Here is a 22,919-nt window from a genome sequence, read left to right as displayed (position 1 = left end):
AGAAACAATGCATGTTAGATTTTGCATTCCTTTGCTGTCCATTTTCGATAGCTAGTTGCAAGCAGGGGACAATTCCAGTACAGTCGAACCTCGGTTTATGAACACCTCGGTTTATGAATTTTTGGTTTATGAACGCCACGGACCCATCTGGAACGGATTAATTCACTTTCCATTGCTTTTAATGGGAAAGTTCGCTTCAGTTTATGAACGCTTCTATTTATGAACAGACTTCTGGAACCAATTACACCCATGTTTCAGTTTATGAACGCTTCAGTTTAAGTACTCCGTGGACCCGTCTGGAACGGATTGATCCACTTTCCATTACTTTCAATGGGAAAGTTCGCTTCAGTTTATGAACGCTTCAGTTTATGAACAGACTTCCGGAACCAATTGTGTTCATACACCGAGGTACCACTATACTGAGCAAAAATTGCAGTTAAGTTTTCTTCCCCACTTGTTGCTTTGCAAACTCCTAAGCATTTTCAAGGCTGTGTAGGAATGCCATACACCCCAATTACAGGTTAAAGGCAAATTGCAAGCCTTGAGGGAACAGGTGTCCAGGCGGCTTAACATCAGTATACAGTGGAGGGGGTGTGGGGGAACCAGGCTAGTCCCAGTTAAATTAGTTACAACTGGAAAGGGGTCATGCTCGATTCAACGGGCCTCCAGACACAACAAGAGAGAGAAACTTTGCAAGAGGCGTGGCGTGAAGAGGGCGAAGGAAGACCTTTCCCAGAGTCTACTGAAGAGCAGCCTCCCCTGCTTTGCGCACCTCCGACCTCACCACTTCCCTTGGCGTTCGGCGCCATTTTTGAAGGGAGGGTGGGGAGGGGAATGGCAGTGCCTAGCCCAGTCCTACCCGCAGATTCCCAGGAACTGAATGTGGGGTTGTCTAGAGCTGCTACATTGTGAGCAAATAGGTTGCGAATAATAAATTAATAAACTGAGGAGGATTTACATTTCTGCCATTGCCCAGGCTAGTACAAAGAGGAACATAATTCTATATACAAATAAGTGAATAAATACAGCTTACGCACCCGTTAGCGACTTAAAATGCTGCAAGGTGATCACACACACACTGCGTTTCATATGGGTTTTTTTGTTTTTAAACAAAGCTGTACTAGGGGTGCAACCTTGGTTCTGGCATGATACAGGGCAAAACGGATGGAAGGGCGATTTTCATTTTCATTTTCATCCGGTGCTGAAGAAATCCGTTGCAACCTATTTGCAGCCCAACAGGATAGCCCCTCTGGAATTCTCTGCACACGTGCGCACGCACTTCCACGTGAATTTGTAAATCTGCCTGTGCCTGGCTACTCAGTGCTTAAAGACATGACCTTCCCCACACCCTTTCAAAAACACACGTTTGGGGAGGGTCCCTAACTTGTCAGGGGGGGCAGAGACACAGAGGAGACCTGAAATGCAGGACAAAACTGTATCAATACAGGACGTAGCATTTCACATTTAAATGCAGGGCAACCCAGCATTCGGTGGCAACCCCAGTGGGCATGCCAAAGAGGGAGTGGGGATATCTTCACCCAGTGTACATTACTGGATTTGTTTTCCTGCATCAAACTCCCATTCAACGAAACTTTCTCCATCGCGTGTCACAAAGCTGGTCTCAAAGGTACACATCGCAGCTTAAAAACTGATGGGATCTGATGGAAGCTAGTTTGAGGGAAAGCGTATCAAAGAGGAATATTTTGAAATAAACTACAGAATACCTATGGATTGTGGCTAATGCCGTGTGCATTGGACTTTAAACAACAGCAGCGGGAGCGCACTGAGGCCACAGTAAGCGGTAACGTGTACACAGCCTGTGTTGCTGGCGTAAATTCCCACTACGGCTCACCTTTGCATACAAATATGCATTTATCTTTCACTGCGATCCTGCTCAGAAGTAAGACCTCTATCTTTCAAGTGAAAGTTTTTGCAGTTAAGTGGATATAGGACTGCAGGCTTTATCAGCATGTTAAAAATACATAAATACAGGAGTATAACATCATTAGATGAGTGTGGCTTGTATCTATAAAAGTGGGTTTTTTCATTTTAATAAGATTCTTTATTACAAAACAATTTACGTAGAACAACACTTCATTTGACATTACATACCCTTTAACTTCCGATTCACCTCATTGTGCTTTTTATATCTTACTAGTGTATACGCTCCTGCCAACCTAGCAGTTTGAAAGCACGTCAAAATGCAAGTAGATAAATAGGAACCGCTACAGCGGGAAGGTAAATGGCGTTTCCGTGTGCTGCTCTGGTTTGCCAGAAGCGGCTTTGTCATGCTGGCCACATGACCTGGAAGCTATACGCCGGCTCCCTCGGCCAATAATGTGAGATGAGCGCGCAACCCCAGAGTCGGTCACGACTGGACCTAATGGTCAGGGGTCCCTTTACCTTTACCTAGTTGAATGGTAACTTTATCTAGTTGAATGGACCACACTAGAAGCACCCTTTCCACCTGAACATTAGGTAACCGTTATCTCACACCATAATGTAAGAATTGGTACTTTATTTTTAGCAATGCTTAGTCAGGTTTTTTTTTAAAAAAAGAAAATGACAAAAGCTGGCTGTGATTAACTGGGAGCCATTTAAACAAATTGATGCAAACAAATTTAAAATATCTGGAAGGCACCAGGTTGGGTAAGCCTGTTATATCTGCCCATTATATGCGGAGTGTCCTATTCATGGCTCACATGAATAGGACACTCCTGTTGCAGTCATCAAGGGATGGATTTACACGTGTGAACGTATGCAGAGGGACGCTCTTTGCCGGGGCGCGAGCTTTTACCCTTTACTTCCCGAAGAGAGACAAATTCATAGAATACAGAATCGTAAAGTCGGAAGGGACACCAAAGGTCCCATAGTCCAACCCTCTGCGATGCAGGAATCTCAACTAAAGCATCCACGACAGATGGCCATCCAACCTGCAAGGAAGGAGAGTCCACCACCTCTCGTGGGAGTCTGTTCCACCGTCAAACTGCTCTTAATGACAGAAAGTTATCCCTGATGTTTCGTCCGAATCTCCTGCCTTGCCATTGGTTCGAGTTCTGCCCTCCAGAGCGGAGAGAAAACAAGCTTTCTCCCATCCTACATTTCGGACATTTCGGAGCGCCATTAGGGGGCGCTCGAATGCAATAGAACGTTCCCCGGGAAGGGGAGAGTCACGTGACTTGACAGCCGGGCACACAGTCGCTTTTTTCGTTTTTGCAAAGCCTTGGGGGAGGGGGGCTCCTGCTGCCATGGCTGCGATTGGGAAGGCCCTGTCACCCCTTTACCAGCACTCGGGACTCGAGACTAACCTCAGCAGGGTCAGCTTTCTGGGGGCTCGGCTACCCCCAGAGGTGGAAGCGATGGTCAGGAGCGTTCGAGAGCTGGACAAGGAAACCTTTCGTAAACTCCTCAAAGGTAAACAAACGCTTTCCCGGCAAGACAGGTAGAGGGGTGGGAATCAGTGCCCTCAGGGAACGAGTTCTTCCCTTTGAAAGTTTATCCTGCTTAGGCGCTGGTTAGCTTAACCTCCGTCCAGCATTCCTAAAGTGGGCCTAGTCGCAGGCTCTGCCTGCCCCTTTCCTCACACTCCTATCAATTGCTCTCGACAGCAGGCCATCTTGCTGTTACTGCTTTTCTGCTTCTAACTTAAGTTTCTTGCAGATGGTTTCCAACGCTGCGATGTGAAACTGACTAGTTAATGTGATGGCCACAGGAAATATTGTTAATCAGTTTTGCCGTTAAAACAGTTAATTGCGCTTCTTATACACTGGGTGGTTTTATTTTACTTGCATATTTCCATTTGTTGCAATCTGCCGGCCAGTTGCTTATCCCCCTTTCCTGGGCAAGGTTCTGGAGCAAGTGGTTGCACACCAGATCCAGGCGCTTCCTGGATTGGGGTTTCAGCCTGGTTTTGGCACAGAAACTGCTTTGGTCGCCCTGTATGATGACCTTTGTCAAGAGAGAAACAAGGGAAACATGTCCCTGTTAATTGTTCTCGACCACTTAGCAGCTTTCGATACCATCAACCATGGTATCCTTCTTGAGTGACTCTAAACTAGGGGTGGGTGGCACCACTTTGTGGTGGTTCCGGTCCTACTTGGATGGTCTTCCCCAGAGGCTGTTACTTGGGGAATGCTTTTCAGCCCTGTGAAACCTTCAATGTGGGGTACCGCAGGGCTCAATCCTATCCCCCAGGTTGTTTAACGTCTACATGGAACCTCTGGGTAGGGTTATCCAGAGGTTTGGAGTACGTTGTCAGGAGTATTATTTCTCACCTCTATCTGCAGGTGAGACAGCGGAAGTGTTGGACCAGTGTTTTGCCTCGGTAATGGACTGGATGAGAACCAACAAACTGAAGCTCAATCCAGATAAGACTGAGGCATTGTTAGCTGGGTGTTCCCTAGACCAGATGGGTAGGAGATCACCTGCTCTTGATGGGGTTATACTTCCCCTGAAGGAGCAGGTTCACAGCTTGGGGGTACTCCTGGATCCTTTGCTGTCGCTTGAGGCTCAGGTGGCCTCAGTGGCCCAGAGCACCTTCCATCAGCTTTGGATGGTGGCCCAGCTATGCCCCTATCTGGACAGGGATAGCCTAACTACTGTTGTCTATGCTCTGGTAACCTCAAGGTTAGATTACTGCAATGTGTTATACCTCTGAAGACAGTTTGGAAACTTCAGCTGGTTCAGAATACAGCGGCCAAGTTGTTCACTGGAACAAGGCGGTTTGAGCATATCACACCGATCCTGGTCCGACTGCAGTGGCTACCAATTAGTTTCCGGGCCAGATTCAAAGTGCTGTAAAGGCTTTACCTGTAAAGCCTTCAATGACTCAGGACCACAATACCTCAAGGTCCGCCTCTTTCCATATAAACATACCCACACCCTGAGAGCATTATCTGAGGTTTTCCTTTGTGTGCCTCCCCCTTGAGAGGTCCAGAGGGTGGCAACACAAGAACGGGGCCTTCTCTGCAGTGGCTCCCCATCTGTGGAATGCTCTCCCCAGGGAAGTTTGCCTGGCGCCTTCATTATATACCTTTAGGCGCCAGGCAAAAGCGTTCCTTTTTAACCAGGCCCTTGGTTGATATAATTTTCATACTATGCCCTTTAAAAAGGGGTTGTGGGGGGGGCTATTGGGTTGTTGTTTTTCTTTTTATTATATATTTTGTGGTTTAATATCTTGATTTTATTCCTTGAAATGCCCTGAGACACCCAGGTATTGAGCAGTATATAAATTCAATACATAAAAAATAAAATAAAATCTGCTTTGCAATTAAAATAGTGAATTGCACTTCTTTCAGTTGAAGAAGTGTGCATCAAAATGGACATATTGGTAAAAATAATATACAAAACTGCATTACATTTGGTTGCTTGCAAATATGTGTACATAAGTCAACACTGCATGTAAAAATGTGTTTATTAGGGAAACTTCACACTAAAATACTGATGCATTTTCATGAGTTTTGTTTTAAAGCAAATTGCTGCAAAATGAGGAGAACTGAATTTAAGATTGGAAAAATGAGAAACTGAGAGAACCATAATTGCCTGGTTACTATGCTGGTTCCTGATTTGAAGTTGTCTTTTTTCCAGTGTTGCTGTGATATAGTCTCTTTAGGATTGGCTTGTTGGTTGCGTGGGAACTTGTTAGAAGTCCTGGAATAATGAGCCTAAACACAGGTGCCTCTCATATTCGTTGAACTGACTGTGATTGATTCTCAATTAAACTTCTGGCCAGGTGACAGGACAATCTTAAAGCAGATTAAGAGCTTTGAGAATTTAAGGAAGAAAAGTCAGTTGATCCAGGGACTGTCCACATATATATTGGCCTATTCCAACCTCTTTTTCTTTATGGTGAGTGCTATTGCCCAGGCTGCCCAGAAAAAGCATTTTGGCTTCAGAAATTCATTCTGATTGTGTAAAGCAGAGGTTTCCAACCCTTTTGAGTCCACGGCTCCCTTGACCAACTGCATTCTTCCTGCGTCACCCCCACGGAGCTCAGGAGCCAGCTATGTCACCCCTTGCCTGCAGAGCTGGCAGCCTCCCACCTGTTTTCAAACACTCCCTTGTGGAGTGTCCCTCCCAACCTAATCTCCTCTCCCCTTTCCTTGGGAGTCCTCTGGGCAGCAGCTGCTGCACCCCCTGGTCTCTGAGTCCCCGCCAGCCCCAAAGAGAGGTGCCTCTTCACATTGTCCCACAGGGCCTGGCAGAGGATGCCCCCAGCCTTAGTGGCCCAATGGAGAGTGGCCAAAGGTGAGTGTTAGGCCAGCACCTTACCTTGGCAGGCAGCAGTGGGTGCTGCGGCCCTGCCCCTTCAGCACCAAGCACTCAGCTCCCAGGCAGGCCTTGCACACAGCAAGCACAAGAAAGGCCGGCGCAGCGCCTGCCTGCCTGGCCTCCCACTTGTCTGTCCATTCCCGACAGCAAGGGCTGGAGGACTAGCTGGCTGGGCTCTCTTACCCACATGCTTGCTTACTCATCTTCTGGCAACCAGCACTCCCTGGCCAGCCCCAGAGGCACCATTCGCCTGGGGAGCTGCAACAAACAGCTGGGCAAGCTGGGGCAGGGGCAGAGATGCAAGAGGGCATCAGGGGAGGGAAGCAAGGAAAGAGGGACAGAGGCCAGGGGTTGCTTGCGTCACCCATGACCATCCTTCAAGGGTTTCACAGCGCACTGATTGAAACCACTAGTGTAAATAAAATATTACATAGAATTCTACAGGATCGAGTATTAGTGTGTGAAAACAGTCCAGATCAAATGATTCCCAGGCATGCACCTCCAGATAGTGGAGCTGTCAGGTGCCCTACAGGCGCCCAGGCATCTTCACTTGGTCACAAGTGGTCAAAAGCCAGGTGCAAAATGTGTCTGGCACCTGGCTAATTTCAAACACTGATTCCATTTCCTGCCCCTGCACACCCCTAACATTCTATGGCAGGCATCCCCAAACTGCGGCCCTCCAGATTTTTGGCCTCCAACTCCCATGATCCCGAGCTAACAGGACCAGTGGTCAAGGAAGATGGGAATTGTAGTCCTAAACATCTGGAGGGCTGAAGTTTGGGGATGCCATAAAGTATGCTCAGTCCTCATTAGGCTGGATTTGGGGGGGGGGTATAAAATGGTTGCCCCCTCATTGAAATGTGTTTAGGATTTTTCAACCCTTTTTTCTTCTGTTCTTTGCAAACCTTGGTGTTTCCCTGAGTATACTGATACCTCTCTTGTTTCTCAGTTTCCAGGTTTGGGTTTCGATCCTGTTGGCACTCAGCAGCTGCATTTGCTGCTAGAGGGAGCAGTTATCCACAGTAGTGGGAATAAATGGGGCCAGTGCTTTTTTTCTGGGCTGATGCAGGGGCACACACATACCTCTAAACATTTTGTGAATCTTTGTACTTTTGTCTATTTGCTGTATTTCCCCCCCCAATTTGAACTATAAAAATGGTGATTTTCTTGAGTCAAAATGAGAGTACCCCTAAACATTTTTTCAAACAAACAAACAAACTGAATGGGACTATTCCGAAAGTTCTTTACTGCTAAACCACATGGTTATGTTCTGCCTCCACTGTTCAAGGTAGTTTGCCTCTGAATACCAGTTGCTGAGAGTGACAAGTGGGGAGAGTGGCGTTGTGCTCAGGTCCAGTTGGCAGGCATCTGGTGATGGCCATAGTGAGATCAGGATGCTTGACTAGAAGGGCCATTCTTCTTAAGTTTGTATGCTGTTTCCCATTTAAATTTCCCTCCCCTCTTTTGTGCACAAACCTCCTCCTTTAAATCACAACTAGATGGCATCAGATCCCTAGATGTTGCTGCCGTTGCAGAGTCGCCTGTGATTTCCAGGAGGCTTCTGATCATGGTGAAATTATGTGATTGCACTTGCGGGACTCTGCCAAAGTTGATAATAACTTAACCTTTATCGTTACTTTGCTGAACAGTCACTGTCAGCGCCTTGGAAGGAAAAGACTGCAAAGAGCTGGTGAAGGTGATTGCCGAGAGTGCAAAACTATCGGATGAACAGCTCGCTGTCCTCATCTCTGGAATGTATACTCTCCTGCAAGCCGCCCTGAGGCTCCCCACAGCGTCTCTGAAGCAAGAAGTGAGTAGAAGGCATACACAATCCTCAATAAAAACTATGTATGTGCTAAACTGTGAGACGAGCAAGATGGTAGCTCCAAAAAAGGGATAGGGAACCTGTGAACCTCCAGATGTTTTAATAGGGCCATAGCTCAGTTGTAAAGCAATTGCTTCACGTGCAGGAGGTCTCAGGTTCAATTACAGGTTAGGGCAGGGAAATGATTCTGCCTAAAATCCTAGAGAGCTGCTGCCTGTCAGTGAAGACAGACAGTACTGAGCTAGCTCTGGCAGGGGACACAAACACCTTTTTCTGGGGCAGTTTGTCCACCTTTGCTCCCCACTCTATACTCAGCTCTCACCTCTGGCTCCTAGACGCTGTCAGCATGCGACAGAGGCCACACCCCGGGAACGATTTCAACTGGCCAGGTGTGTGGTGTCAGCCACCCATGGAAGCTGCCTGTCACCCAGACTTGGGATACTCCCACCCTGAGGTTTGGATGCATCAGTTGCTGGGGGAGGGGTGGCGGCAGTGGGGCGGTTTCACTATCTTCTAGATCCCTTTTCAGTTTCCCAGACGTCTGAGGGGCACCCACCCTTGTTCTTGCAGAATCTCCTTGAACTCTCCTTGTCTTTTCATTTTGCAGGTTTTTAAAGAAGACCTACATGAGCTCAGGTATGCCTGGTTTTGGTCAATCTGCCAGGTGCTTGCGTCAGACATATGATAGATAAGTAGTTGCTGAAAACCAAGGGGGGGGGAGAGACTGCATCCCCATGGTGGGTGATACCAGGTGCAAAAGTGGTTGGAGCAACAGGTGTGACTCGTACCTTTTGTACAGTAGACTGAATTTCTGTTCTCTCTTTCTCCATGTGGCACACACAAATACTTCTACCTCCCCCTCTCCGACCAGGAAAGCAAGAAGCATTATCACGGTTGAGAAATACTTTCCAGCTAGGAATGCATACCTGAGGGTGGCACAGTGCAGGGGCAGGGACCTGGAAAGACTCACAGGGGGCAGATGGAGAGGCTTGAAGGGCCACATTATGCCTGCAGGCTTGAAGCTCCTCACCCCTGCCATAGAGCCCCTTCATGTGTTACTTGGATGAAGCAGGTCTCCACACGTTGATGGGAGCAGTGGTTGGGGAACGCCCTCAAGCATCCTTAAAGCATGGGCTTCAAGGCATTTTGGAACCACAGCCAGACCTGGTCCAGGAGCTCAGGGGAACCTAAATTGCAGGTGCCCATTCTCAACACATGGATATTGTGAGCGGGGCTAGTCAAGTGTGTGTGATGTCAACAGGCAGCACCTACATTCCAGAGCACATAGAGGGGGCTCCGCTGCCCTCTGCAAAGAGAGAATAGTGAGGGCTTGGAAACGGGGCAGGTTTTCTTAAAATTGCACAAACAGTTGATCACTCAGTGTTAGTGGGAGAAAAAGAAGACATAACGTTAGGCCACAGTTAGACATACACACACAGAAAGAGACAGAGAGAGGCACACATAGGAAGTGGTTCTGACAGTCGAAGAACTTGACGGATTTCAGGTTTCAGTTGTAGGCTGCTAGGCTTACTCCAACCAGCTGAAACACAAAGCGCAATGGTCAAGAGTGTTGGACTAGGACCTGGGAGAGCGGGGTTCGAATCCCCACTCAGCCATGAAGCTCACTGTGTGACCTTGGGCCAGTCACCATCTCTTCGCTTAACCCACCTCACAGGGTCATTGTGAGGAATAAATGGGGCGGGGGGGGGCATATGCACCACCTTTGAGATCCCTGGAAGATAAAGGCAGTCTATAAAATGCAATAAATAAATAAAACTTTAAGCGGGGGCCCCACCCACAATGTAACACTTAAATCACCATGATATCATTTTAAACAAGCATCCTAGTAACTCTAGTTTGCTATAAGGGTACAGAGGGTCAGGAGATACCCCACCACTAGGGTTGCCAGACTCAATAGAGGACAGGACTTCTGTGCCTTTAATTGCCCTGCTCTCTTTTGAGTCTGGAAATCTTAAAGAGAAAACAGCAGACCCTTTGCTTGGAAATTAAACAAAGGGTCTGCTGGTTTCTCTTCAAGGTTTCCAGACTCAAAAGAGAGCAGGGCAATTAAAGGCACAGAAGTCCTGTCCTCTATTGAGTCTGGCAACCCTACCCACCACACACACACACACACACATTCCCATCACATAGTCACAATTCCCAGAGTGCTTTAATAATCAATCCCTTATCCCAGGGGACTCCATGAAGTTTAGCTGTATGAGGGAAATAGGGGCATCCTAGCAGCATCCTTAACTAACTACAGTGCTTCGGGTGAAGCCATACCTGGTTAAAATGGTATCGTAACGCTTTTGCTGTATAGTTTAGAAGTGGGCTTGGTCTCTGCTTCATCTCAGTTTTCAGACAGGCTAATTCAGTAGCCTGTTAATATTACAAATCAGCTGATGAAATATGGCTGGCATCTTCTTTTCCCCACCCCCACCCACAACTATCACAAAAGAGATTATTGGTGCTTAGGAGAGAAGCATTGCCCTGCCGTCCCACTCAGATGGAATTTTGCATGTAATAGTTTACTAATGAGCTCACTGGAAGCCAGGAGAATCACCCTGATGTTGTATAACATGTCCTTTTTTTGGATGTGGTGCTGAGTGCATGTTATATAGAAGAGAGTGAGAGATGGACCTCTATCAGTTCTTCTAAATTGTATCTTTCTCGCATGCATGTAATTACCCACTAATACCTTCACACACACACACACACACACTTTTTATTGTTGTTAATAGCAAGACAGTTGGTATTTCTGAAAGAGATGCCCTGTCCTACTTTTAAAACATTTCCTTCTGTTTTCAAAGGACGGTGATATAACAAGCAGAATCCGCCTGTATTGTCTGGGTGTGATCGCTTGTTCTAATTAGCAAACAAAACATGCCATTTGTTACGTGGACTTAGTCAAAATCTCTGCCGGGTGGTGCAGAGCAGAGGCTTTGCATAAGCACTAAAGTGCTGCAGAGCCTGCCTTTCAAACATCCTGCCATTGGACATAGCATGAGAGAGAACTCGAGACCTGCTGGCAAAGATTTGGCTGGGGTTTAAAAATGCATCAATGCATGCATCAGCGCTGTTGCATTAATGCTGCATCATACCACTTTAAACAACCATGGCGTGCCCCCAAAGAATCCTGGACACTGTAGTTTGTTAAGGGTGCTGAATGTTGTTCAGAGATACACCCACCTCTTGACCTGCCTAGGGCTACAATACTCAAAGAGTTCCTTGGCAAGATGGATTGATTGTTAAACCACTCTGGGAGTTGTAGCTCTGTGGATGGGATAGGGGTTTCCTAAATGCCAGTTCCCAGGATTCTTTGGGGAAAACGATGGCTGTTTAAATTGGTATGATACCACTTTAAACATATAGTACAGACCAGGCATAGTCAACCTTGGCTCTCCAGATGTTTTGGAACTACAACTCCCATGATCCTTAGCTAACAGGGCCAGTGATCGGGGATCATGGGAGTTGTAGTTCCAAAACATCTGGATAGCCATGGTTGCCTATGCCTGGTACAGACTGAGCCACAGTCTTTTCTTTTTGCCTCCATCACCAGCTACGTTGGTGAACTGTTGGCTCCCAAACCTCTTCACCTCTTGCCTCCTCTCCTACCCTGAAGTTCTGGGTGAAGTTTTCGCTCAGCTAGGGAAACTTTCCTGTTCCATTTACTCATCTTAAAAAAAAAAGTATATCCCACTTTTCACCACCTGGGGCCCAAACCAATTTACAAAATACAATATACAGAATTCAAAACAGAAATTGAACATTAGAGGATTAAAACATTGGAGAAGCATTTGTGATACAAAAGCAGCTGTCTAAGACGCTTAGGCTGAAATACACAACTGTAACCAAAATCTCTCTTTAAAAACTTCATTCTATATAGTTTGACCAAAAGTTTGTTGTGCTGGCTTTCCTTAGGGGGGACTTTATAAAAAGCAATTCCACATCCAGTAAACTACTATATTTTCTTCCTTTAATAATTGGGAGGAGGACATACATCACATTGGTGATTGTGTGCTGTTTGCCTCAATTTGCTCTTTTTTTTTTAAAGGATTCCAGAAGACTTCATTGTGGACTTCGCCACTGTAGTCTTTGGAAACAGGTAAGTTTGCAGATTTTCAGTCTTTTCCTTTCCCTTTCTTGAAATTTGCATCATTCCGTAACCTATATTTCTTTCCACAAGAAATTCTTATTCTTATTCTTTCTTATTCTTTCATTTAATATATTTCTGAACCAGCCATTCATCAGAAAGTTTATTGGTTCTGCCTTGGAAAGACTTTAAGGAGGGGGAATTAGGGGGCCTATGTTCCTTAGTCCTTAGTCATGCCAGTATACCTTACTCTTTAGATTATTCACTGAAGTCATACTCTGGTTTTCCCAGTTCATTGCCTCTGGAGAAATGTTGGCGAACACTGGCCCTGGGGCCAAATGTGGCCCTCCCAACCCCTCTGTCTGGCCCTTGGGATTCTCTCCAGGCCACACACCCTCCTTATGCCACACTCCTTCCCTATGCCATACCAGTGTCTTGCTGCACACCCTCCTTGAGTGTTTTTGTCTGGCTGGAATTTGCTTTTAAACTCTGGCCATTTCTCTTGCTTGCCTGAATGAAGGTGGGCAGAGAGGTGAGTGTGTGCAGAAAGTTAGCTTGGAATACAAAGGTAAAATTTGCTTTTGCCTCTCGAGCTGCTTTTGCCTCTGATCCTGCCCACTGCTGGGTGTGGCCCCCCTGGAAAATTGTCCAGAAGGGAATGTGGCCCTTGGGGTACAAAGGTTCCATTGCACCACTGTTCTGAAGAGTCTCGCTCCTGCTTTCTTGAGTGCCGTTTCCTTTCCCCCCCCCCTCACCAACAGGCAACCTGCTCTTGAAGAGGCCATTCAGAAGCAAGCCAGTAAGCTGCCTAGAATCGAAGACTTCAAGTGGAGGGTAGATGTGGCCATTTCTACCAGGTACAGGATATATGAAGCCCATGCCTGAATTTTGAGTGGGTGTCTGTGGAGGCTGGCCCAGTTTGGGCAGAAGGGAAAGTACCCCGCCAAACTCAAATTTCCCCTCAGCCAGGCCCCACCTGATTAGGAAAACATGAGCATGAAGATTATGTGTTACTTCCAATAGCTGGGGGTCATGAGAAAGAGTGTGTCCTTCTTGCAGGCTTCCCTTGGGCCTCAGGGTGGCCTCTGTGAGAACGGAATGCTGGACTGGACAGGCCTTTGGTTTCATCCAGCAGAGCCGCTGCAATCTTTAAAAATAAGCACCTTCTCAGGCTCCTGTTCAGCACATTTACACACACACAGAGAAAAATCCTAACCACCAGGACAGATGTAAACCCAGAGGGACCCCGATCATGTTCTTGTTGCCAATTGACAGTCTGCCATTCTCATAGTTGGTAGTTTCCCAGGCCATAATGGACAGGGATGTCGGGAGCTGATCTGCTGAAAGCCAATCAAGCAATCAGTCAATTCATTGTGTATAGCCAAAGGCAGGAGCAAGACCTTCCTCTGAAATCACACGGCATAACCTATAAAAGTTTGCAGCATAAAAAGTTTACAGCATAAATATTTAAAATTAGGAAGCATTAACATAACTGGAACAGAGCAAATTTTGCTACCAGGTGTGTAATTTGTAGATCTTTTATCAGCTAAGCCTAAGCGTTCGACTGTCGCTTCCTGAGGGGGATCAGCCTGAGAATAGGAGATTTAAAAAAGTTGTCTGTGCATTGTATATAAGAAGCAAATCAGCAGGTATTGCATGATATCCTTGACCTGATTGCATCCATGAATGCATTTGCATTCCATATTGGGAATTCCCAGGTGTCTCCCTTCTAAGTATGCTGAGGGCATCTGTTGGAACCTTGGTTCAACAAAGGCTCTACGTAGTTGCGGGAAAGTCAGTGTCTCAAGGTAATCTGCTGGACGTGCTTTACATAGAGAAACCTGACCTGACGGGAGCTGTTGAGGGAGCTTGATCCCTCTGTTTATTTGGAGTCAACAGTGGCTTTTATTATATATTGCGCACCAACGAAAGACTGGAGAACACATAGCTAAATATTCTTCAGCTTAGTTGTTTTGGGAGGTGTAAACAGTCCTTCCTTGGAGAACGTGGGTTCCATTTTTGGGTTTTCTTCCTTCTTGGTTTCCATCCTTTGCCAGCTCCCCCAGAAACTTCCTGTTTATCCTCAGGCAACAGCCTCACTTAGAGGCCCGGGGAGAGTTCATTCTTGGCCATAGAGCTCTTGGCATCTGCTGGTTTCTTTTCTAATTCTGGTAGAGGCCAACTGGCTGGCAGAATGGCACACACAGTGATTCATTTTCCACTTCTGGAGGGGGAGTATAGGAGTTCAACAAGGTTGGCTCCAGAAAGGCCCTTTCTTCAGTTTGGTTGCTATAAGGTCTTTGTCCAGTTTTCAGAGAGACAGGTATCTTTCTCAGCTGATGTGGGGTTGCCATCGTTGTTTTGATAACTTTTAATCAGAACGTTTCCCCACATGCCCTAACTCTATTTAGATCTAATTTTCCATGTTTGAATTATGTGTGCTTTTGGTTTTAAATCAAATCAAATTAAAACCCCTTCAGTTTTAACACCTTTCAACTCCCCTGCTGCCCCCTTTTGTCAATACAAATTCATTAATTTAATTTACAGATTGTCTTCCATATCAGGCTCAAGGCGGTTTACAAGAATAGCCAGAAAAGCAACTAAAGATAGTTTTAAAAGTAAAGCAGTATGAACACCTGAGGCAGAGATTTTCTCATCCAGCTAGAAAACCTTGAATAAACAATAACGCCTCCAGGTTGCTTCCAGGATCGTGTGGTAGGTAAGGGGATGGAAGCTTTCAGTCGCTTTGCAGGGTAGCAGAGAGTGAATTACTGTTTTTGAAACTGCCCAGTTTGACTGGTATCATCATACAATCATCCTGTTTCTAATTAGCTTTATGAAACAGTGTATTTTCAGGAATGCAAAAAAATTCCACAAATGAGAAACGCAGTAGTGGAAAACTGCTCTCGCCTGCCACCCTGTTGACTTCCTGCGTGCTAGTTTGCTGAGAGTGCATCCCTACTGAGGAATGGCAATGCTCCTAACACTTTTCAGAAATGAATCCTACTGCTAGGAGAGAGAGAGAGAGAGCAATAGGTTGCATTCAGCCAAACCTGGGCCCATTGAAATTAATGGGGCAAAATTAGTCATGCACATTAATTTCAGTGGGTCTGCTCTGAGTGGGACTTAGCTGGGACCAGCATTGGGGGAATTAAGGAATTTAGAGGGGGGCAGAATACCAGGTTGAAAGCAGCTGACATCATACTATGGGATAGATTATAATGTTATGGAACCTTTTTTGGCTTGGTGGAAGGACCTTAGATCAGTCCTTGGCATCTCCAGTGAAAAACTTCTCTGATAGGAAGAAGAAAAGGCTTGTTCCTGAGACCTTAAGAGAGCAGTTGCCTGTCACAGTAGGTAATACTGTGTTAGTGGCCCAGCTATTTGAGCCTTTGAAACGGCAGCCCCAGCAGTTTTTCTTTCAGGGGGTGGGGTGTGGTGGGGGAGTGAAGTATGTGAATGATGACGTCACAAGAAACAGTAAGACAATACCAACAATAATGATTATTTAAGCATGTAACCATAGTCTCCAGGAATACATATTGTTTCATGCTTTAAACTGTGGAGTTATTTTATTTATTTATTATTTTATTTGTCTATTAAATCTTATATGCTGCTCTTCCTCAGAGTATCACAAGGCGCTTTGCAGTACACAAAAATACATAGCCTAACAGCAAACACAACAATAACACAGGCACATGCGCGCGCGCACACACACACACACACACACACACACGGTTAAAAGGCTATAGAGTGTTTAATTAGCCAGAGGCCTGTGAAAAAAGAAGTTTCTGTGCCAAAATGGGCCTAGACCTTCATTGAAATGGTTCTATAAAACCAGTTTCCTCCAAGAGTGCATGGTTTGAAGAACACCTGACAGGGCCATCTTAACCATAGGTGCCAGGGGTGCAGGGCACCCAGGCGCTGGGCTCTCGGGGGTGCCAGGCCAAGAGTCCGGGGCCTGAGAATTGGAATCTGAGGAAGGGCCCGCCCATTGGAGCGCCACGGCAGGCTCTTTTGCTGTGGGTGGCTCTGCGCGAGTGAGCCAGTGAGGCACTGAGACGGCTGGCTGGCTGCAGCCTCCTGTGCGCCTGGGATTGGCGTAGGGCCATGGAGAGGCCTGCCCAGCACACACTGCTCACACCACGAGGCATCCGGCTTCACTCAGTCGCCAACGCCTTGGACTCGTTTGTTGTGCTGGGCTGGGATGTGGGAGTGCGCTGGGCGGATCTTTGCACCCCGATGTCACTTATGCTTAAGACAGCTCTGATACCTGTGTTTTTCATTTAGTGGTTATATCTTAAGAGCATTTGTATTGTATTTTTTACACATATACCCACATTTGCTTACATGTAGAGTCCAGCTGTTGTGGCCTTTAATTGGATCTGGTTTCCTGTCCAGCTTAAAGGCACACATTCCTCTGGAATGTAGCAGGTACTGCCTGGGGGGGGGGGTTGCACTTCATGTGGAGGACTCATGTCCAAGTCTTCCTTGTTCCCCTAGCAGCTCTAATGGTAATAATGTGATTTATTTCAGCTCATTGGCACGGGCTTTGCAGCCATCCATTTTAATGCAACTGAAGCTGTCCGACGGGTCAGCTCATCGCTTTGAAGTAAGTATTGCCGTAGCTAAACAATAGTGGGCTCGCTTTACATTCTTCATATGACAGTGAATAGCTGTTTACTAGGAGTTTTAGAAAGCCTTTGGAAGCAATTTATATTCATGGATTTGTGTGGAGTTCTCTGAAAGACTGCTCTTAAGAATCAGGCATGGGATGACCTGGGCTGCAAAATAAATTAAAGCTCCCAGAGTGCATTGCATTATCTCTATTTCCAATATTCATTGTGTGAGTGCTGTGGTTTAAGAAGTTGAAACAACAGTGCCGAGGCACAAGTGTCTTTGGGAAAACCCCAAGAAGGAGACCCCAACAAGGGCTGAGCTTGATGGGTGAAAAAATGGAATTATACATCTCTTGCTCTTCCGGATTCAGAGAGAAACATGAAAAGCAAATAAGTCTGAAATATCCAACTGAATTGGCTCTGGCTCAGTGATAGAGCATGCCAGTAGTCTCAGGTCCAGTTCCAGGTAGGGCTGAGAATGTCATCCATCTGAAACCTTGGAGAGCCGCTACCGGTCAGTGTAGACAATACTGAGCTACATGGGCGTAGGCAGGAGGGGGCAGTTGCCTCCCCCTAGAAGCAGGGCCGCTGGTGGCCAGCCTGCCCCGCTGCCCCCCGCCGCCCGGTGCCATCTCCCTTCCCCCTGGCTGGCTGTGGGGCAGGTGGAGGGAAAGCCCCAGAGCCGCGCAAAGCGTTTGGCTGGCTTTCCCTCCACCCGCCCCACAGCCAGCCAGGGAGAAGGGAGACGTCCCTTCTAGCCAGCTGGCTGTGGGGCGGGTGGAGGGAAAGGTAGCCAAACGCTTTGCGCGGCTCTGGGGCTTTCCCTCCACCCGCCCCACAGCCAGCCGGCTAGAAGGGACGTCTCCCTTCTCCCTTGCTGGCTGTGGGGCGGGTGGAGGGAAAGCCAGCTTTCCTTCCACCCGCCCTGGCGATCGCAGAGGGGGAGGAGGGGATCGGAACAGCCCGATTTTGGGCTGATCCTGGCGCCCCCTCGCCCCTGCTGATCACGGAGGGGGAGGAGGGGGTCGGAGCAGCCTGGTTTGGGGCTGATCCTGGCGCCCCCTCGCCCCTGCCGGTTGAGGAGGGGGAGGAGGGGGTCGGAGCAGCCCGATTTCGGGCTGATCCTGGCGCCCCCTCACCCCACACGACCATGGCTTTCCTTGCCCCACTGTGGCCCCTCCCCATGCCTTGGGCCCCCCCTTGCCCCTTGCCCCCCCCCAATTTTGATCCTGGCTACGTCCCTGCTGAGCTAGATAGACCACCAGTCTGACTTCATATAAGGCAGCTTCATGTGTTTACTGTTTCCCTTACATTTAGGTTGGGATCCTATACATACTTACCTGGGAGTAAGTCCCATTGAGCTTAAGGTACTTCCATCTGAGCAGATCTTCATAGGAGTGCACTTCTTATGTATTCACCTTAATGGTTTATCCAGCTCGCATTTAATTGCATTTTAAAAATAAAATAAAATCTTTAAGATTCCCATGAGACTACACTTAAGCCTGCCACTTACGCACATCCATCAGTCAGTCAATCAATCAATCAATCAAAGTGTATTTGTTGTTGCGACCATCTCCTGGTCATTTCATCCAAAAAGGAAATACAGACTATACCAGAATTATATTCCTACATAATAGGAAATAATTGGTTTGTAGTGTGTTAGGCATTGTTTAATCAAAACATTCTCCTCCAAAAGCTACAGCTGGATGGAGAATCAGCTCATCATCACAGAAGAAATTCAGCTGAGTGTGGGCCCTCCATATGTTGTTGGTCAACCATTTCTGAGGAGTGTATGGGGTGTTAGGGGAAAGGTAGCACCCCTGGCGGGGGACACATCGTGCTCCTTCTATGGTAGCTTGTCCACCCTGCACTCAGCTCTCACCTGTGGCTCCTAGAAACTGTCAGCATGTGACAGCAGTCACAACTCAGAAAACTGCTTCAACTGGCTGGCTAAACTAAGTGAGGGTAGCCAAAGGGTCTCAAACCCTTGGTGAATTAGGGGCTTCCCCTGCATGCAAGGACAGGCTCTAGCAGATTGAGATGTAAACACTTCTGGGTCCGCGGCCGTCACTCGCTGAAGCGGTCGTAAACAGAGGTAGGTGTAAACCGAGGTTTGACTGTAATTCTCCAGAGAGCAAGTTCTCCTTTTTGCCTAAATTTGATTTGAAAATCCATAATGTAGGTCACGGCTGGGTAGCCTTCCAGATGTTGTTGGAATCCAGCCCCTATCAGCAGCACACACACCCCAGCATCATCAAATATTCAGGGACGATGGGAGTTGAAGTCTAGCAACATCTGGAGGGCCACAGGTTTCCCAGCACTGATGTAGATCCTACAAAGCTTAATCTGGAGTATGAAGTTTGTGATGTGAGAGGTATTGAACAGTGTGTCTCAAACCTGGGTCTCCAGCTGTTTTTTGGACTACCACTCCCATCATCCTTAGCTAGCTGGACCAATAGTCAGGGATGGTGGGGACTGTAGTCCTAAAGCAGCTGGAGATGCAAGCTTGGAAGACCTTGGTATAGAATCATAGAGTTGGATGGGACCCTGAGGGTCTTATAGTCCAGCCCCTACAATGCAGGATTCTTGCCCAATGTGGGGCTCAAACCCACAACCCTTACATTATGAGTCACGTGCTCTACCTACTGAGCTGTATGTTTGGCAGCAGGGAGATAAGCAGTCATTTCCACAGATTATCTCTAATTTAGTTCATGAATCTAATGAAGGGATTTGGCAAATAGATGAGGAAAATCCTTAGTGCTGTTGGCAGGCTGAAAGAGAAATTGATCCTGAGCTATCACATTTGTCTAAGTCAGCACACTCATGTGCTAAGTGGCCAGGTCAGATCCTGTACTCTCCAGGAGGTGGGGGAAACACAGAAGTTGCTGAAAGTGCGGCTTTTCTTTATACAAAGTTATGCAACCAGCTTGTTTGTTTTGTTCTGGAGTTTTTTAGGAGGTTGTTCCATCAAAGGAACGTGAAAAGGTTTTTTTCATGTTTTTCATTACAAACATTTGTGTTTGTTTTTTTTAAAAAAGTATTTTGGAAAGTTGTTCATTCAGGCACCTTTTAAGATATCATTAGCACATTTTGTGTATTTATTCCTGAGGAGCAAGTTTTCTCCTACGTTTGGATATAGTTGGAAGCAATTTTCAAGCAAGATGGCAAGCTAAATGTTTCAAAACTGATTTTAACCACTGACTTCAAAACTGCACCGATATTTTGGTATCTTTGAATTCCTGAGTAACAAATGCAGCGCTGCTGCTAATAAATCTAGCAGTTAGATCTGCTGTTGATATTCAGTTTTGATGACAGACTTAATGGCACAACCTTGTACAGTGGTACCTCGAGTTACGAATGACTCGACTTACAAAATATTCGACTTACGAAGTAAAATAATTGGCAAACACTTACAATTTTTTTCAACATCCGAAGGCTGAATCGGGGCCTTGCTGCCGCTGCAGGGCCTCAGGCCGGATCGCTGCCAGATCGGGCCCTCTCCGCCACCGCTGGCCTCAGGCCGAATCGCTGCTAGCTCCCGCCCGGCCGGATCGTGCTTTCTCTGCCGCTGCCCCGGCCTCCCGCCACCCCCCCCCAGCTGCCATAGGGCTGGATCGGGCCCTCGTCGTCGCTGTCGCCGGCCTCCCGCCGCCCCCAGCTGCCATAGGGCCGGATCGGGCCCTCGCAGCCGCCTCGCAACCGGCCTTTAAAGTGCATTTTTTAAAGGCCCGGAACGAATTAATCCATTCCCAATGCATTCCTATGGGAAACATTGTTTCTACTTACAAATGTTTCTACTTACAAATGTGCATTTGGAACAGATTAAATACGTAAGTAGAGGTTCCACTGTACTTGCGTACTGGTTGAACGTTATTATTATCTGCAGAGGGGAGAGCTCTCTTGGTAGATCCCTCACCCTCAGGGAATGACAGTTTGGGAAAAGGCATTCTCTGTGGCAGCCTCTAAATCAGGCACCCCCAAACTTTGGCCCTCCAGATGTTTTGGACTACATTTCCCATCATCCCTGACCACTGGTCCTGTTAGCTATGGATCATGGGAGTTGTAGGCCAAAACATCTGGAGGGCCGCAGTTTGGGGGTGCCCGCTCTAAATTGTACAACTTCTTTCCTATCTGGCACCCTCGTTATGCAGCTTCTGACGTCTCACCTTATTGCCCCTAGCCTTTGACAATTAAAATAGTGTGTTGTGTGGGATCCACCCCCTTTCCTGAATTTATACTGTTCTGTTGCATTTGGAAGGGATTTACAGTATGTGTTTTATCATTGTAATGCTGTTAACTTGTTTTTATAATTTCATTTTATAATTTTATAATTTCGTTTTCTGTAATTGCATATTCTCACAAGGAGATGTTGTACCCTGACCTTTCTGGGTATTTTTATATTCCAGGTGCCAGCTGGAAAATTTCAAGAATTAAGGTACAATGTTGCTCTGATCCTGAAGGAGATGAATGACCTGGAGAAAATGAGTGTTCTGAAAATTCAGGACTGAACCCTTTCTGATTAAATTATTGGGGCTTGAAGACATTAGGAGAATCTCACAAGAAACATCATCAAAAAGAAGTTGCTTCTGTTTTGTAATCACATGTATTGCAATGTCACCCTTCAGGGGCGTACCCGGGATAAAAACTGGGGGGGGCAGGGGGGCAATGCACAGTAGGGGAGGGGCCACATGTATCCAAATTTTGCAGTGATCCTCCAAAACAAAGGAGAATGCAAGTAATAGGGAAACATGTGCATCATAATGAATATATTGGTGAAAATAACGTACAAAATGCAGAAATTACTTGCAAAAATGTAATGTCACACAAGAAGCCTTAGAAGAAATGTGCATTGAAAGGGTGCAGGGTTTTTTTTAGGGTTTCATTTTTTTTAAGGAAAAATTTTCAAATTGCTGAAGAAACAACCAAATTTAAGATTAGAAAAATCAGGAAATGGAGAGAAATGAAATGGACAGGTACTCACAATACTGCATCACTGTGTTGAGAGATGTTACCGACTGACAAGCCTAGGAAAGCTTGCAGTGGGAGTGAATTTCAGAAAACACATGGGAGTCCTTTTCCACATCCCATAAAAATTGAGAATGTCAGCAAAAAGGAATCTAAGCGTCATTTTTCATGTGTGCCGTTTTTTGCATAGTCAGTTGCTGCTGTTTAACGTGGTGAGCGCAAACAAACTATTATTATTATTATTATTATTATTATTATTATTATTATTATTATTACGCTCTGCTCCCTTGCATTCTAAAGTGGTACAATTCCAGTAAGTGTTTATTACGTGCTTTTCATTATGTGCATAGATTGCCCTAGGCACAAGCCACCTGCCTATCAAAAACGGAGAGAGGTTTTTCCAGGTACTGTACCACAGCTGTCTGACTCCCTTCCCCCGGAGCCTTGCGAATGTTGAAGTTCCAACATCATTGGAACTATACTTTAAGTGGAAGGTTTAGAAATCTGAAAGACTAGAATAGAATGGACCAATCAGTCCTCCTACACTTTGCAAGATAGAGGATGCTCTACAAATTAGCCTCCTGCCTCTGCCACAGATCACTAGGCAAGATAGCCTACCTTCATCTCAGGCTAGTGACTTGACTCACTTATCGGCATGTCAAAAGACTGTTTGCACACATTTGATGCCATTTGCTGAATCAGCACAAACAGGGCCAGAGATCAGCACTGGGAGTCAAAAAGGCTATCAGTTATCAATGTGGGTGATTGACATGGTGGGGGGGGGGTTTGCTCACTAAACTCCTGCACAAAATTACCTAAAAGCATGCCAAAGTGTCATCTAAAAGCATGCCAAAGTGCCAGCAGAGCAGACAGGTCCAGATAAATGCAGTTCCTCATACAGCAGCTAGCAGAGCTACAGAAGTTTTAGGGGTTAATTCTAGCAATCACACCCCTAGTGTTATATGCATGATGAGAGTCCACAAGATTAAAGGGGCAAAGACAGTACGCAATCTGGGTTCATACCGTCATTATCAGCAGTTACTTTTGCACATGCTCAGAGGCACTCTGTACAAAGCATTCCATACATCTCAGGACTTAAGCAGTCCTGCAGCCAAGTCCTGGGGATCCTCGCCTCCAATTAAGCCTG

General features: G+C 46.5%; 1 protein-coding gene across 2 annotated transcripts; it reads left to right on the top strand.

Moving 5' to 3' along the window:
* The first annotated feature begins 3,176 nt into the window (after positions 1-3,176).
* On the top strand, positions 3,177-21,919 carry COMMD5 (COMM domain containing 5). 2 transcript variants are annotated; one of them, XM_035113773.2, is made up of 7 exons: positions 3,179-3,414; positions 7,920-8,080; positions 8,703-8,731; positions 12,150-12,200; positions 12,950-13,045; positions 16,725-16,800; positions 21,214-21,919. In XM_035113773.2, the coding sequence occupies exons 1-7, from the start codon at positions 3,249-3,251 to the stop codon at positions 21,313-21,315; spliced, it is 681 nt and encodes a 226-aa protein (XP_034969664.2). In that variant the 5' UTR covers positions 3,179-3,248; the 3' UTR covers positions 21,316-21,919. The 2 variants fall into 2 exon arrangements, with proteins under 2 accessions (XP_034969665.2, XP_034969664.2); XM_035113774.2 differs by lacking the exon at positions 12,950-13,045 and having other exon boundaries at positions 3,177-3,414.
* The last annotated feature ends 1,000 nt before the right edge of the window (positions 21,920-22,919 follow it).

This window comes from Zootoca vivipara, chromosome Z (genome assembly GCF_963506605.1).
Source record: "Zootoca vivipara chromosome Z, rZooViv1.1, whole genome shotgun sequence".
NCBI classification, from domain to species: domain Eukaryota; kingdom Metazoa; phylum Chordata; class Lepidosauria; order Squamata; family Lacertidae; genus Zootoca; species Zootoca vivipara.
This window is presented reverse-complemented; position numbering and strand designations above follow the sequence as displayed.

Coding starts and splice junctions, on each gene's coding strand:
- COMMD5 (XM_035113773.2), top strand. CDS start 3,249: ATGGCTGCGATTGGGAAGGCCCTGTCACCCCTTTACCAGCACTCGGGA. Junction 8,081..8,702: donor CAGCGTCTCTGAAGCAAGAA/GTGAGTAGAAGG, acceptor TTCATTTTGCAG/GTTTTTAAAGAAGACCTACA. Junction 8,732..12,149: donor GAAGACCTACATGAGCTCAG/GTATGCCTGGTT, acceptor TTTTTTTTAAAG/GATTCCAGAAGACTTCATTG.